General features: G+C 36.5%; 1 protein-coding gene and 1 pseudogene across 1 annotated transcript; both read left to right on the plus strand.

Annotated features, from left to right (window-relative positions):
- The first annotated feature begins 592 nt into the window (after nt 1–592).
- On the plus strand, nt 593–1549 carry LOC104985884 (olfactory receptor 9K2). The gene has a single exon (XM_010836276.1). It carries the CDS (start codon nt 593–595, stop codon nt 1547–1549), a length of 957 nt encoding a protein of 318 aa, XP_010834578.1.
- Nucleotides 1550–4976: 3427 nt separating this feature from the next.
- LOC104985926 lies at nt 4977–5967 on the plus strand (annotated as a pseudogene).
- Nucleotides 5968–17793: the final 11826 nt, after the last annotated feature.

A 17793-nucleotide genomic window follows, 5' to 3' on the forward strand; every position in this document is an offset into this window, starting at 1 on the left:
TACTCAGTGATTTTTTATTTTACTTAACATACCAATATTGTCTAATCACATTGTTTTCAAAGATGGCTCCAGTAACAATGGAAACTAAATATATTGAGGTAAAATAAAGTAAAAATATTTCAAATATTTTTAATACTGTCATGTAATGACACAAATACTGACTTAGCTATCATAATGGCTATAAACACTACCATAGAGATTCCATGCAATATGCTTATTTTAGATAAGATGTAATACTCCTAATTTGGATAAGATAATTTTTAACAATAAATATAGCAAGAATAGAAATTCAGAATGTGAGTAATCTTAGACAATAAAATATGCTAATTTCTTGCAGAAATCCTTGCCAATGTATGATTTAAATAAAATAACCATATAACTTCTTTCATTGCCTAATAGAATAACAATTCCTGAAGTTTAGTAATATCTAAATCCAAATTCATGCATTTTATTGACGTTAAAATTGTTTTGTATACCTTTTTCATTAAGAGGTAAATAATGTATAGCTACATATAAGAGTGTATTGATGAATTGATGACTCAAAGTCGCAGTTTCATTTCTTTTGCCTTCTGCCTCTCAGCAGTTGTCTGCCATGGGTGACAGGGGAACAAGCAACTACTCAGAAGCGACTGACTTCATTCTTGCCAGCTTCAGGGTCCGCCCAGAACTTCACATTCTCCTCTTCCTGCTATTTCTGCTTATCTACACCATGATCCTTCTAGGAAATGTTGGCATGATGGTCATTATTATGACTGACCCCAGGCTGAACACACCAATGTATTTCTTCCTAGGCAACCTCTCCTTCATTGATCTCTTCTATTCTTCTGTTATTGCACCCAAGGCTATGAGCAACTTCTGGTCTGAGAGCAAGTCCATCTCATTTGCAGGCTGTATTAGCCAGTTCTTTCTCTTTGCTCTCTTCATTGTGACTGAAGGATTTCTCCTAGCAGTCATGGCTTATGACCGCTTCATTGCCATCTGCAACCCACTCCTCTACTCTGTCCAGATGTCAACACATCTCTGTGTTCAGTTGGTGGCTGGTTCCTATTTTTTTGGCTGCATCAGCTCAGTTCTTCAAACCAGCATGACATTTACTTTATCCTTTTGTGCATCTCGAACCATTGACCATTTTTACTGTGATGACCGTCCACTTCAGAAGATTTCTTGCTCTAATCTCTATATTCATAAGTTGATTTCTTTTTTCTTATGCAGCATTATCATTTTGCCTACCATAATTATCATTATTGTGTCATATATATATATTGTATCCACAGTTCTAAAAATACGCTCCACAGAGGGGCGAAAGAAAGCCTTCTCCACTTGCACCTCTCACCTAGGAGTCGTGAGTGTACTGTATGGTGCTGTATTTTTTATGTATCTCACTCCTGATACATTTCCTGAGCTCAGTAAAGTGGCTTCCTTATGTTACACCCTAGTCACTCCTATGTTGAACCCTTTGATTTATTCTCTGAGGAACAAAGATGTCAAAGAAGCTCTGAGAAAGAGCCTAGAGAAAAGATACTTAAATTCTATTTTTACAGTCATGTAAATGAAAGTCCTGGGAATTACGACAACTTGGGGAAGCAACTGACTAAAAAGTTGTACCCATTGATCTTAGAAATACTTAATCATAAAGTTTTCATTTATTAGAGTTTCATGTACTTAGAGTTGAAAAGTACATTTGGACTCTGGTTTGCCTGTTTTGATTCAAGAATGGAATGACTTCCTCTGTGCTTCATCTTCAATTTTCTTGCATCAGTATCATGTGTTATGTGGATATAAATGTACTTTGTAGAGGTAGCACAAGCTAATGTAATAAGCAAATGAAATATCATATTTACTGAAGAAACTTTTGTGAACTCTTGATGAGAGAATCACTCTGCCGTTCACAGTATGAAGGCTGACATGTAAGTAACTCTTAATTGCCCAGAGGCTAAATGAATTTATTTCATGGTTTCTCTGACATGAATAATTATATCTGCCCATCATTTGAATATTGATTAATCTGATAAAATATTTTTGGATGTCCTTCCTTTTTACAAGAAAACTGTAATAAAATAAATGAGGAAATTTAATATTTTGTTATATGTGCCTTAGTGAGAATTATTTCAATTCAATATTTATTGAACTTTTATGTACACTTTGCCCTATAAAAATTCCTAGGCATAAGTAATTTCTCTACTTGAGGTCACAGTAATTGAGGGGAAAATATCTGACTAGAGAGCTAACATGCCATATGTTAAACCCAGTCATAAAAGCAAATATAGAAATATGTATAGAGTGCAGTCTTTAAAGATGAGTGATCTAAATGATCAAAGAAAATTTCAAAACTTCTTGAAATTTAGTTCTTGATTTTAATGCACAAGAGAGGGAGTAAGAGAAACCTAGAAGGCAATTCATGGAACTCATACAGACCTATAGAACAAGACAAGAAAGATTTCTTTTATTCTGCAGGCAGCAGGGGAAGCACTGTGGATTTTTAAAAGGATATATTGTTATCAAATTTGTATTTTAGAAAAATTGCATTTTAACTTTGGGTAGCTAAATATTCATGGAAGAAGAGAATCACAGAAAGCCTCTGATTATCCAAATGAGAGGTTATGATTGTTTTAATGACAGCAGTCTTACATGAGACAGTGAAGAGAGGGAATATCTTTAAAACCATGGATAAACTAAGTTGAATATTGGGGTGGTTAATAAAATGAGGTCTCGTGGAAGTGAATAATTATTTCAATGTTTAAAAATCTCTCACTGGGAAAATGCTGCCTCATAAGATAAAGAAGAAATTAGGATTAATAATATTTAACCATTAAGAGTTTGGAGAAGGAAATGGCAATCCACTCCAGTTCTATTGCCTGAAGATTCCCATGGACAGAGGAGCCTGGTGGGCTACAGTCCATGGGGTTGCAAAGAGAAAGACATGACTGAGCGACTTCACTACACTTCACTTCAATTCACTTCAACCATTAAAAGTTAAGAAAATATTCTCAGAACTCAGATTGAGCTTTCAAATTCTGCTTTTGCCTATGTGTTCCAAGGTCAACTGTCTTGACTTTGCAGAAACTCTTGTTTCTCAGTTTAATATAACTAACTAACCTTATTTAATATTTTCCATTTAAAATATCCAATCAACCTTCTCTTCCTAAACTGATTAAGCTTTTACTAGTACTGAATTATAATAAAAGAGAAGGTCTGGTCCCACATCATTTTTGCTATCTATACACTTTAAAAACACAGATGAATTCTAAACATAATTTTTAATTTAAAAACTGGTTTTTAAAAAATAATATTAAAATTATCTGATAAAAATATTTTAGAAAAATTACATTCTTATCAAGTTGGGCTTACTAAATAGAGTAGTATGTCTCTGATGTTAATGTAGTCTTTCAGTCACACTGCAGTTTTAAAGGAATTTTTAAATAGAGATCCTAATCTCATAAGCATTTTTGCTAAAGATATAAAGTTACTTGTATGAATGTTATCTTTCCCTTCAGTATATTTTTTAACTGTTTGGTATTTAAATATAGGAGAACAACATTAGCAACCATAATCTGTCTTTGAATTTGTGATTTAGACGGCATTTGTCATATCCTGAAACATAGCTATATCAAGATATATAGGTAATAATTTCAAGTGAATTTTTCTCTTTTCCCCTTGTTTTTGACTATTATTAGACTATTTGTTTGTACCTAAGGTTACTTCAGTCCTCGTGGACAACAGCCCAAGAGTCTTCACTTATGGCACCATAATTGACTTTACGATTACTCCTCTCCCAATGGAATCCATCACAGAAGATGAGCAAAAATTCAATGCTGAAATATCCTGAGGAAGGTTTCACAGGCTTTAAATAACTAACACCATCATAAACACCACTACCCATACTCAAGTTCATGATCATGGACTCTGGACGATGCAAGTTACTATGGTCTTTAAATATCCATGGTTACCCAAGTATATTTATCTTAAAACACCTAAGGTGTAACAGAATTCAGGAAAGGGATTTCCATTTATGTATATCAGTGAAGTTTACTTGTATTATCTAAACAGTGAGATGTCTTGAATTGATGGAGCCTTGGTAGAAAGTCATTCACTGCAGTGTAAGGATTGGAATATTCACTACCTTCTTTCTCTGCCTCAAAAAGAAGTTTAAATGACTGTGATATTTGTTAAATGAGTGTTAATGGAAATGAAATATTTATAATGAGGCAATAAAAATGTATATATTGGGAGAATGGCTTTGACCTGAGAAAAGGAAAATATTTGAAAATTCCATTAGAGAACTTTATCTTCACTTAGTGAATTTTGGATGTTTTCAATTATGCCAATAATGTCTATTTTATTCTATTTTCAAAGATGGCCTACATAAATAAGGAAAATGAAACATATTGAGCTAAAATAAGGTAAAAATATTTTCAATTTATTTACTACTGTCATGTAATGAATCAAACACTAACTTCGTTTTCATGAGGGTTGTAAACACTATCATATAGATTACACTGGAGAAGGAAATGGCAACCCACTCCAGTGTTCTTGCCTGGAGAATCCCATGGATGGGGAAGCCTGGCAGGAGGCCGTCTATGGGATCTCACAGAGTCGGACACGACTGAAGCGACTTAGCAGCAGTAGCATAGATTACATGAGATACTTCTATTTTAGATAATGTGCATACTACAATTTTAGATGAAAAACGCCTCTAGGTTTAAACATTTTAAGAATAGAAATTTAGAATGTGAGTGATTTTAGGCAATAAAATAGGCTAATTTCTTGCAGAAACCCCTGCCAATTATGATTTAAATAAAATAACCAAAGGATATCTTTCACTGCTTAATAGAATAACAGTTTAAGAAGCCTAATGACATCTACTTCAAATTTTTGCATCTTCCTGACATTAAAATTGTTTTGTATGCAATATCTTATTAAGCAGTAAGTAATTTAATTCTGCATTTAAAAAGGTATTAATAGCACTAGAGTCAAAGCCACAGTTTCATTTATTTTGCCTTGTGGCTCTCAGCAGATTTCTGCCATGGGTGACAGGGAAACAAGCAACCACGCAGAAGTGACTGAGTTCATTTTTGTAGGCTTCAGGGTCCGCCCATAGTTCCATATTCTCCTCTTCCTGCTTTTTCTGCTTGTCTATGCCATGATCTTTCTAGGAAATATTGGCATGATGGTCATTATTATGACTGATCCCCAGGTGAACACACCAATGTATTTCGTCCTAGGCAACCTATCCTTTGTTGATCTCTTCTATTCATCTGTTATTGCACCCAAGGCTATGAGCAACTTCTGGTCTGAGAGCAAGTCCATCTCCTTTGCAGGCGGTGTGACCCAGCTGTTTCTCTTTGACCTCTTCATTGTGACCGAGGGGTTTCTCCTGGCAGTCATGGCTTATGACCGCTTCATTGCCATCTGCAACCCACTCCTCTACTCTGTCCAGATTTCAGCACATCTCTGTGTTCAGTTTGTGGCTGGTTCCTTTTTTTTTGGCTGTATCAGCTCAGTTATTGAGACCATCATGACATTTACTTTATCCTTTTGTGCTTCTCGGAACATTGACCATTTTTACTGTGATGAGCGTCCACTTCTGAGGATTTCTTGTTCTGATCTCTATATTCCTAATATGGTATCCTTTTTCCTATGCACCATTATCATTTTGCCTACCATAATTGTCATTATTGTATCTTATATATATATATTTTATCCACAGTTCTAAAAATACACTCCACTGAGGGGCGAAAGAAAGTCCTCTCCACTTGCAGCTCTCACCTGGGAGTCGTGAGTGTATTGTATGGTGCCATCATCTTTATGTATGTCATCCCTGACAGATTTCCTGAGCTGAGTAAAGTGGCCTCCTTGGGTTACACCCCGATTACTCCCATGTTGAATCCTTTGATTTACTCTCTCAGAAACCAAGATGTCAAAGAAGCTCTTAGGAAGATTCTGGGGGGAAAACCTATTTTTATTTAATTCTATATTAACTGAAAATAGAATTAAGTAAATGTAATATTATTAAAGTGCTGAGCTTTATAATAATTTAGAGAAGAACTAACTCAAATCTTAAGAAACTTTATTTGTTTGAATCCCATATATGAAGAATATATACTTTGGAAGATGTATTTGGACCTAATCAGAATACATACATCAGGAAGATGGACTCTATTTTGTCTGGCTGTTGATTTTAAAATGGAATGACTTTCTCTGTACTTCCTTTTGGATAATGATAATGGTTTCCATGTAATTTGTTTTTAGGACATATATATTCCAAGTTCTGACTCTTTGAGGCTGTTGTTTGGGATGTATTGTTTATCTTGAGTCACTACCATATATTATACATATATATATATGTATATATATATATATATACTTGGTAGAGGTAACACAATCTGATGTATTAAGAAAGACAGAACAAAATACTGGATTTACTAAAGAAATCTTTGTGAATGTCTAGTGACAGAATCAGATACTCTGCAGTACACAGTCTCAAGTGTGAAATGTAAGTAACTCTTAATTGTCCAGAGGCTAAATGAGTGGCACATTTATCTCATGGTTTCTCTGGCTGAAGCATTATTATTTCTCCCCTTCATTTGAATATCTACTAAACTGATAAATTGTTTTTTAAAATTGTACCTTTGCACAAGGAAGTTTTAATAAAAATAAACAAGAGTAAAGATAATTCATATTGTGTTATATATGCCTTGGTGAGAATTCATTCATCAAATTAATACTTATTGAATTTTTATATACTCTGTGCCCTATAAAAATTCCCAATTTTAAGTGATTTCTGTACTTGAGCTCACACTAATTGATGGAAAAATAGCTAAATAGAGAGCTATTAATAACATGTCAAATGGTAAATCCATTTAATAAAGTGAGTGAAAGTTCCTCAGTCATGTCCGATTCTTTGCGACTGTATGGGCAGTCCATGGAATTCTCTAGGCCAGGATACTGGAGTTGGGTAGCTCCTCCCTTCTCCGGGGCATCTTCCCAACCCAGGGATTGAACCCAGGTCTTCTCCATTGCAGGCAGATTCTTTACCGGCTGAGCCATAAGGCTAGAAATTACAAAGACAGAGCAGCTTCTACAGATGAGTGATATAAATGATCAAGGAAAACTTCATAAGCACATTGTAAACATAAATGAACTTGAGCAAGGTGAAATAGAAAAGTTTCTGGGCAAAGGCAATTAAATAATGATATGTAAAACTTCTAAAAATTTAATTCCTGATATTAATGTAAAAGAGAGGGACTGAGATTTAAGACTTAAAAGGAAATTCATGGAAATTGTGCACATCTATATAAGAAGACAAGGAGGTTGGCTTATTTTCTGCAGATCACAGGGAAGCACTAGGGATTTTTCTTCAAAGAATACATTGTGTTCAAATCGACATTTTAGAAAAATCACATTGGTAACTTGTGGTAGATAAATATTCATAGAAGAAGATAATTACTGTCTAATGACAGTGGAGAGAGGGAATACCTTTAAAATTACAGATAAACTAAACTGAATATTAATTAATGGTTGATAAAGTTAAACAAGGTAGAAGTGAGTAATGACTTTTAATGTTTGAGCATCTCTAACTGGGGAAATACCACCTAACAAAATGAGAAGAAAAGTATGAGTAATAACACTTAATGATTAAGAGTTAACAAAATAAAGTCAGGTCAGACTGAGCTTTCTCATCCTGGTTTGCCTATGTGCTTGATAGTCAATTGTCTTGACTTTACAGAAAGTCTTATTTCTCAGTTTAATAAAAGAATACTAAGGTCCAGTGAGCAAAGAACATGTGCCTGGGATTTAGGTGAGGTGAAACTGAAAAGAATGACAAATTTCTTGAAGGCTTGTTCCATTATAGGACTCAGCGTGTTGCATGAAAGATTCTGTATTTTACAAGCAAAAGAGTGCTAGTAAAACATGCCTAAATAAACTGAAGATCACATTTATCTAAAACATTATTACTACTTTAATCTCATCTCGTGGCATCCCATTATATTTTTAACTATAGCTGATTGTAGAGTCATAACTAGCTAATTTTACTAAATGGGAGTGTTCATGGTATTTAATCCTGACTCAGCTGCTGCTACACTAACAACAATTATATTAAAAACTTAGCCTCCTTTTAATATTCCACTTTAATATAAGAAATATCTAAATAAATTTTCAGTTAAAAATAATAAATATATAAATATTATGAATAAGCAAAACTAACTTTTCTATTTTATTGTGCAGCTTCCTATACTTCAGGTGAAGATGAAACCTTTAAAGAAAAAAAAGATGTTTCTGAATCATTGCTAAAAAATATAAATTCTTGGATCTAAAGATTTTTTTAAAAACTTTTTTTTAAAAAAAGCTTTTTTTTTAAACACTTTATTGAGGAATAATTGGTTTGAAATAAACAGTATGTATTTAAAGTGAACAACTCTGTGAGTTTTGTGGCCAATGAAAACACCACTGCATCAAGATACAGAATATTTCCTTCATTTCCAAATGGTTGATTAGGCCTCTTTTCAGGCCATTCTTCCCTCCAAACTCATCTCCAGATAACCAGTGATCTGGATGGTATGTAATAGAATCATACACCATGTCATCTTTTCTCTCAGCCGTCTTCACTGTATAAAATGATTTTCAGATTTCTTCATTTCTTCATGTATAAGTAACCCATTCTTTTTATTGAGGAGTAATATTCTATTTTCCATTGTACATATACACCAAATTTTGTTTATGCAGTCTTAAATAAATGGGCAACTGATGTTTGATCAGCTTTTAGATATTGTGAATACAGCTGATATGTGTTCATATGTGTTTGCTTAGTTTGTTTTCCTTATCTTTGCTGATTTTTGAAGTCTGAGATTTTGAGATCTCATAATAAATATGTTTAATTTGAAGAGACTACCAGGGAAATATCTGAAAATAAAGAACAAACAAAAAAATATTTACTGACAAAATCTATTAAATCTCAGGAAGACTGAGAATCTGACATTTAGCCAGGACTCACTCCTTCCTTTCCCTCTCTTGGCCCAGAAGAGCTGAAAGTGCACTCAGGCAAGTACAGGCAGGGACATAGAGATCCCTCTGCCCTTGGGTCACAGTCAAAGGCTACCATGTCCCCTTGATTGTTATTGCTACAAACATTACTTGTCCCCACCAGCTCCACATTGAAGAAGGTCTATTCAATGCAAGGGTAGCTAAAACATATTATGATCTCTACCCAGCCCCCATTCAAAAGCTCTACCCTAAGAATTCCAGGCCAAGAGTACTGGGCCCCAATTCCAGCTGCTCCCATTCTCTTAAAGGACAGAAGTTTTATGTTCAGAAAACCATAGGCCAGTGACCTCACTCAGAAACCTTCTCCTAAAGCAGGAGTGTCATTCTAAGCAAACTAGACCACTGTGCCTGCTTGTTTCACAAGATGAACACAGGTTTTACCTAGAAAGAAAGTTGTACCATGATAGTGGAGGCCTCCACAGCTCTCTCCACTTGAACTGACTCTATTTAGAAAAACATGTGTAGGCAATTCAAGCTTAAGGGAACTCCAAAACTTAAAAATATTTGGTATAAGCAATTAACAGGAGACTAGTGGTCCCATGAGAGTGAAAAGCTACCTGTAGACGAACCACAAGGCTATCTGGTGCACAGGACCTTGCTCAGTAAGTTCAGTTCAGTTTAGTTGCACTGTGCGATTCTTTGCAACCCCATGATCTGCAGCACACCAGGCCTCTCTGTCCATCACCAAACTCCAGGAGTCCACCCAAAACCATGTCCATTGAGTCAGTGACACCATTCAACCATCTCATCCTCTGACATTCCCTTCTCCTCCTGCCTTCAATCCTTCCCAGAGTCAGGGTCTTTTCAAATGAGTCAGCTCTTCACATCAGGGGGCCAAAGTATTGGAGTTTCAGCTTCAACATCAGTCCTTCCAATGAACACCCAAGACTGATCTCCTTTAGGATGGACTGGTGGATCTCCTTGCAGTCCAAGAGACTCTCAGAGTCTTCTCCAACACCACAGTTCAAAAGCATCAATTCTTCGGTGCTCAGCTTTCTTCATAGTCCAAATCTCACATCCATACATGACCACGGGAAAAACCATAGCTTTGACTAGAAGGACCTTTGGTGACAAAGTAATGTCTCTGCTTTTTAATATGCTGTCTAGGTTGGTCATAACTTTGCTTCCAAGGAGTAAGCCTCTTTTAATTTCATAGCTGCAATCACCATCTGCAGTGATTTTGGAGCCCAGAGAAATAAACTCAGCCACTGTTTCCCAATCTATTTGTGATGAAGTGACAGGACCGGATGCCATAATCTTAGTTTTCTAAATGTTGAGCTTTTGGCCAATTTTTTCACTCTCCTCTTTCACTTTCATCATGAGGCTCTTTAGTTCTTCACTTTCTACCAGAAGGGTGGTGTCATGTGCATATCTGAGGTTATTGATATTTCTCCTGGCAAACCTGATTCCAGCTTGTGCTTCCTCCAGCCCAGCATTTGTCATGACGTATTCTGCATCAGTACAGTCAGTTCAGTTGCTCAGTCGTGTCCGACTCTTTGCAACCTCATAAATCGTAGCACGATAGGGCTCCCTGTTCATCTCCAACTCCCAGAGTTCACACAAACACACGTCCATCCAGTCAGTGATGCCATCCAGCCATCTCATCCTCTGTCCTCCCCTTCTTCTCCTGCACCGAATCCCTCCCAGCACCAGAGTCTTTCCAGTGAGTCAGCTCTTCGCATGAGGTGGCCAAAGTACTGGAGTTTCAGCCTTAGCATCGTTCTTTCCAAAGAAATCCCAGGGCTGATCTCCTTCAGAAAGGACTGGCTGGATCTCTTGCAGTCCAAGAGACTCTCAAGAGTCTTCTCTAACACCACAGTTGAAGTACTCTGCATATAAATAAATAAATAAATAAACCAGGTGACAACATACAGCCCTGACGTACTCCTTTTCCTATTTGGAACCAGTCTGTTGTTCCATGTCCAGTTCTAACTGTTGCTTCCTGACCGGCATACAGATTTCTCAAGAGGCAGGTCAGGTGGTCTGGTATTCCCATCTCTTTCAGAATTTTCCACAGTTTATTGTGATCCACACAATCAAAGGCTTTGGCATAGTCAATAGAGCAGAAATAGATGTTTTTCTGGAACTCTCTTGATCTAACTATGTGCTGATGGTTGCAGTTGCACTCCCAACCTGCTTGTTTTCTGCCCTGAGGTGATTCAGCCCTCAGGTCTACAGGCTCTATGGTCAGATTGACGGCAAACTCTAAGAGGGTTTACACCAAAGGGGACCTTTCCAGACATCTGCTGACAGTCCTACCATCCATGTGGTGAGTCACTGCTGACTGATGCCTCCTCAGGACACCCTCCAACAAAAGCAGGTAGTTCGGTCAGTTTCCTGTGGAGTCACTGCTCCTTTCTTCTGAGTCTTGGTGCACAAGGTTTTGTTTGTTCCTTTAAACTGAAGTCTCTGTTTGCCCTAGTCTTGTGGAAGTCTTGTAATCAAATCTTGCAGGCCTTCAAGGTCAGATTCCCTGGGGATTCCTAGTTCCTTTGTCAGGTCCCCAGGTTGGGAAGCCTGATGTGGGTTTCTGAACCTACACCTCAGAAGGAGAACTTCTTTGGTATTATTGTTCTCTAGTTTGTGGGTCACTGACCAGTGGGTTTGGGATTTGATTTTTTCATGATTGTGCCCCTCCTGCTGTCTCACTGTGGCTTCTTCTTTGTCTTTGGATGTGGAGTATCTTTTTTTAGTAGGTTCCGGCATCCTCCTGGCAATGGTTGTTCAGCAACTTGTTGTGATTTTAGTGTTCTCACAGGAGGAAATGAATGCACATCCTTCTACTCTGCCATCATGAACGGGAAGCTGCCTATATCTTTTTGAATTATGGTTTTCTGTGGGGTGACTTTGAAGTAACATAGGTATTAGCAAGATCAGACTGTCATAGCTGCATCTGTGATTGCAAGGCATGAGAAGAGGTGGTATTAAAGTATCACAGAAGCCTGGCAATCTCTTCAAGACTGAGAACCATGGTGAGGTTTGCCCACTAGATGCTAGAACCAAAATAAGAAACAATCCAAGAAGCATACTGAAAGAGAAAGAAATACCTTCTCTTCTTACATCCTCACTTCTGCCTTTATACTGTAAAAGCAGCCATGGACAAAACGTAAATGAATGAGGGCAAGATTTGCTCTAGAGGCTATAGTTGTATGATCACTACTCTAGAGTATACAAAGACTCCACAACAAGTACGTTGGGAAATAAGAAACCATTTCTTCTAGGGCAAATTTGCATAATGCATTCTGTTACTTTCCTTATCTAATGAGTTTTTTATTTTGCCTTCATGATCTGAAACAGAACATGTTTTTCCTGGATGTACTGTTTTCATTTGGTCTTCCATTGTCCTCTTTTAGCACTTTAAGGATAGTATTCTATTGTCTTCAGTTTTGAATTTTTCTGACCAAAATCTATGCTTTACATTTTGCTTGATAATATATATATTTTTTTCTTTTTGTTGCTTTGATACTATTTTTCATCCATTTTCAGAAAATTTTTCCTCCTGTCCCTTCATTCCATTTTCTTTCTGTTCCTTTTACTTGGGTTTTTGTGAATTTTCTTGTATCTCTGTGTTTAGAGTTGCTATCCACTTTCAAATAAAATTTGAGCATTATAGTTTCTACTATTTTTCTAATCAGCTCCTTTCTAATTACATTTGCAATATTTTCTCAGTTATCATTGAATGTCTGTTAGGTGTTTTTATTTTGTTTTGTTTTTTTTTTTCATTTTTAACTCTATGATTGTGTTTCATTTGTTCCAATTGCTTTGTATTCATGTTTAAATTTTTCTTGAATTGTTTCCTTTTTCTCAGGAATTATAGTCATTTGCTGCTTGTTGTACAGTATCTACATATGGTTGGTTCATTTAATTTCTACAAAGTTTAGATTTTGTCATGGAAGACAGATCTTATAGTAATTACTTGCTCACGAGTAGATGTAGAAGCATCTTAAGTTCTGTATTTTTCTATGTTATCTGAATTTTATATTTGTAGTATAAGCACACATTTCAGTGAGAATGTATTCTTCTTTGTATATTGAGGTGCATTAGTTGTTAATATTGTGGTTATGTCTTTTGAAGCTAAATTATTGATGGGGGTTGTGGCAAAGATGACAGAATAGGACCTTACCTTGAGCCTACCTCCTCCCACAGATACACCAAAATTGCAACCACTTACAAAGCAGCTGTCTATATAAATAACCTAAGGACTGTCAGAAAAAATTTTCAAATCTAAAGACCTGAAGCAGGAGCAACAGTGAGGTGGATAGGAGAGACAGAGATACATTATAGTCAGGACTGACACCTCTGGGTGAGCAACTCACAAGTGGAAGGAGTATCATATGTAGACGTCCTTGCCAATGAACACACAGCTGTTCCACATCCCCACATTAGGCTTCTGAGTAAAGGAGGGCCTGCATAGGGAAGATAAGCCCTCAGAAAATCTAGCTTTGACAGCCTGCAAGCTTTCTATTCAGAACTGCTGGAAGGCTGTAGGAAACAGAAACTTCACCCTTTAACTGTGCATACAAAATGTCACACACTCTAAGTCCCAGTACACAAGCAGTAATTTGAAAGAGGCATGGGTCGGACCCACCTGCTCATCTTGGAGAGCCTCCTGGATAGGCTGAAGGCAACTGAGACTCCCCCTTGGAAAGGGAACACTGGAAGTAGCCATTTGGAAGTAGCCATTTTGAGGAGCTCTTTCTACTGTGATGACATCAGCCTACCAAGTGTCATTTTGGAAACTTAAACCTATCAGTACTGGAGGACATACCCACCCACACTCAGTTCCCACAGGTCAGTTTCAGCCCAAACTCCATTGAGCTGTGCAGACAGCAAATCAGGGACCCATCGCCACCCCCAGGAGGCCAACACCAGCCTGACTGTCCCTTGGCTAAGCAGACAGCTGCATGAGGACCTGGCCCTACTCTCCAGTGGGCCAGTAGCAGCACTACCCACCACCCCTGGCTACTCAACCAATCATGAGGATGGGATCCCTTACCATCCAGTGGGTTCAAAGCAAATGTACAACGCATAGCCACATAGCCAACTCGGCTGGAGTCCAACTCCACCTGCCAGCATGCCTAATATACTAACTCCTACCATTACAGAAGGGTACATGCATCCCATATGAGGGCAACACTGGGGCCTATGCCTCTGATGACCAAATGAGAGAATGCTTCTGGACCTCATTGGATGTTTCCTACACAAAGTCACTTCTCCAAGATTGAAAACTATAACTGATGTACATAGGAAAATACATAGAGAACTGGGAAAAATAAGGAGACTTAAAAATCCATTCCAGATGATGAAATAAGACAAAACCTCAGAAAAAGAACGAAATGAAGAGGAGATAATCAGTCTACTTGATAGAGAGTTGAAGGTAATGATCTAAAAGTGCTCATGGAACTCAGAGAATGAATGAACACAATAAGGATTTCAGCAAAGTTAGAAACCATAAATAAAAATCAGACAGAGCTGAAGAATACAATGACTGAAATAAAATCCACACCAGAAAGAATTATCAGTAGATTAGATCAGAGGAATGGATCAGTGCTCTGAAAGACAGGTCATTGGTAATTACACATGATGACCATAAAAAAGAAAATTTTTTTAATTAAAATAATCTAAGAGACTTTGGGGATGACATCAAGTATGCCAACATTCACACTATAGAGATCACAGAAGGAAAAGATAAATGAATAGAAATGTTATATGAAGAAATAGTGGCTAAAAACGTCCCTACCTCAGGAAGGAAACAGACCCCTAGGTCCAGGAAGTATAGCAATTCAAGTTAGATTAACTCATAGATCCACATCAAGACACATTATCATTAAATTATCAACTATTAAAGATAATTAGAGAATCTTAAAAGCAGCAAGACAACAACAAATAGTTACATTCAAAGAAACTTGCAGAAGACTATCAGATGACTTTTTTAGTAAAAATATGCAGGCCAGAAATGAGTAGCATGGGCATGATGCATTCAAAGTGATGAAAGGAAAAACCTGCAACTAAGAATACTCTGCCCAGCAACGTATTTATTCAGATTTGAAGAAGAGATAAAGATTTTTACAGACAAATAAAAGCTAAAATGGATAAGATTCATTATACTGACTTTATAAGCAATGGTAAAGGAACTTTAAGCAGAGAAAAAAAAAAAGACCACAACAAAAATGGGAAAATTATGAATGAGAAATATCATAGGTAAAAAAAAAAATATATATATATATATATGTAGTGGATCAACTATTTATAAAGTTATAAAAAGGTTAAAAGACAAAAACAGTAAAAATATTTTATACTCACAATATGTGATAAGGTTACCCAAAGCAAAAAGATATAAAATATGGTGTCAAAACCATTAAAGGTAGGACATGGATTTAAAATGTAAGGCTGCTAGAATTCAAAACAATCCACCTGCCAATGAAGAACATACTGGAGATATAGGTTCAATCCCTGAGCTGGGAAGATCCCCTGGAGTGGGAAAAAGCAACATACTCCAGAATTCTTGTCTGGAAAATTCCATGGACAGAGGAACCTTGTGAGCTACAGCCCTTGGGTGGCAAAGACTTGAACACAACTGAGCGCTGAGTGCACATACATACACATTCAAACTTAAGAGATCATCCACTTAAACATATGTATAGAAAGAAAGAATGATAGATAGATAATGCTGAGTTGCTAAATTTTGTCTGACTCTTTGTAACCTCATGTACCTTAGCCTACCAAGCTCCTCTGTCCACGGGATTTTCCAGGCAGGAATACTGGAGTGAGTTGCCATTTCCTCCTCCAGGGGATCTTCCTGGCTCAAAGATTGAACTGATGTCCCCTGTGTCTCCTGCATTAGCAGGCAGATTCTTTACCTTGAGCCATCTGGAAAGTCAGACAGATAAATGTTGTTTTAAATATATATATATATATATATATATATATATATGTCATCTTCCTATATATTGTAACCTATATGCCATCTTCAAGTAGTCTTTATCCCCAGCATGCAAGGACATATACATATCAACAATTCAGTCAATGTGGTCACCTCTTAACTAATTGAAAATAAATGTTATCTGATCATCTCAATAGATGCACAAAATCTTTTGCAAGATTAAACATCTATTAATGATAAAAATGCTGAACAATGAGAGCCTAGAGGGACTATATCTCAACATATTAAATATAACATATGCAGAAATTTCATCCAAAAGCTGCAGAATATACGCTCTTTTCAAGTGGACACAGAAAATTCTTCAGGATAAATCACATGCTAGGCCACAAAGCAAGTCTCAGTAAATTTAGGAAGACTGAAATCATAATAAGCATCTTTTCTGACCACAGAGATGAGACACTAGAAATCAAGTATAATAAAATAGCTGCAGAAAAGCTTGAGAGACAAAAACATGTGGAGATGAAATAATTTGCTATAAAATAAATGGTAGGTCATTGCAGAAATCAATGAAGAAATCAAAATAACCGGAGACAATTGAAAGTGAAAAACAATGATCCAAATTGTAGGAAGCAGCAAAAGAAGTTCTAAGACAGAAGATTATACTGGTATAATTCTACCTCTAGAAAGAAGAAAAATCTCAAAAAGCAATCTTATATATAAAACAACTTGAGAAAAGAATAAATTAAAACAATCAGACTACAAAGTGGGTACTAAGAAAGAACAATGATCACAGAAGAAATAAATAAAATAGGGACTAAAAAAAAAGGAAAAACTAATAAAGCAAATATCTGATATTCAGAAAGATAACAAAATTGATAAGCTTTTAGCTAGACTCATCAGAAAAAAAGAGAGAGAGCCCAAATATATAAAATCATAAATAAAATGAAGTTACAACTAACACAACAGAAACACAAATTATAAAACATTACTAAGAAAAACTGTATGCCAATAAAATGGACAATTTAAAAGAAAAGGACAGATTCGTAGAAATGCATAATCTCCTAAGACTGAATAAAGAAGAAATATAAAATGTGAACAGACTGATTGTCAGTAAATAAGTTTAATCAGTAATAGTAGCATCCTAACAAACAGAATTCCAACGAACAAACAGCTTCACAGGTGAATACTACCAAACATTTCAAGGAGAGTTAACACCTATCCTTCTCAAACTATTCCAAAAATTTACAGTGTGGATATTTCTTTAAAAACGGAAAATATAACTGCCATATGACCCAGCAATCCCACTGCTGGGCGTACACACTGAGGAAACCAGAATTGAAAGAGACACGTGTACCCTAATGTTCATCACAGCACTGTTTATAATAGTCAGGACATGGAAGCAACCTAGATGTCCATCAGCAGATGAATGGATAAGAAAGCTGTGCTACATAAATGGAGTATTACTCCCCCATTAAAAAGAATACATTTGAATCAGTTCTAAGGAGGTGGATGAAACTGGAGCCTATTATACAGAGTGAAGTAAGCCAGAAAGAAAAACACCAATACAGTATACTAATGCATATATATGGAATTTAGAAAGATGGTAATGATAACCCTGTATGCGAGACAGCAAAAGAGACACAGATGTATAGAACAGTCTTTTAGACTCTGTGGGAGAGGGAGGGGGTGGAATGATTTGGGAGAATGGCATTGAAACATGTATATTAATCATATATGAAATGAATCGCCAGTCCAGGTTCGATGCACGAGGCAGGGTGCTCGGGGCTGGTGCACTGGGATGACCCAAAGGGATGGGATGGGGAAGGATGCTGCAGGGGTGTTCAGGATGAGGAACACATGTACACCTG

The sequence above is a fragment of the Bison bison genome, unplaced genomic scaffold, assembly GCF_000754665.1.
Source record: "Bison bison bison isolate TAMUID 2011002044 unplaced genomic scaffold, Bison_UMD1.0 scf7180017864062, whole genome shotgun sequence".
Lineage (NCBI taxonomy): Eukaryota > Metazoa > Chordata > Mammalia > Artiodactyla > Bovidae > Bison > Bison bison.

Excerpts from the sequence above, each read along its gene's own strand:
- LOC104985884 (XM_010836276.1), top strand. The coding sequence starts at position 593 with ATGGGTGACAGGGGAACAAGCAACTACTCAGAAGCGACTGACTTCATT.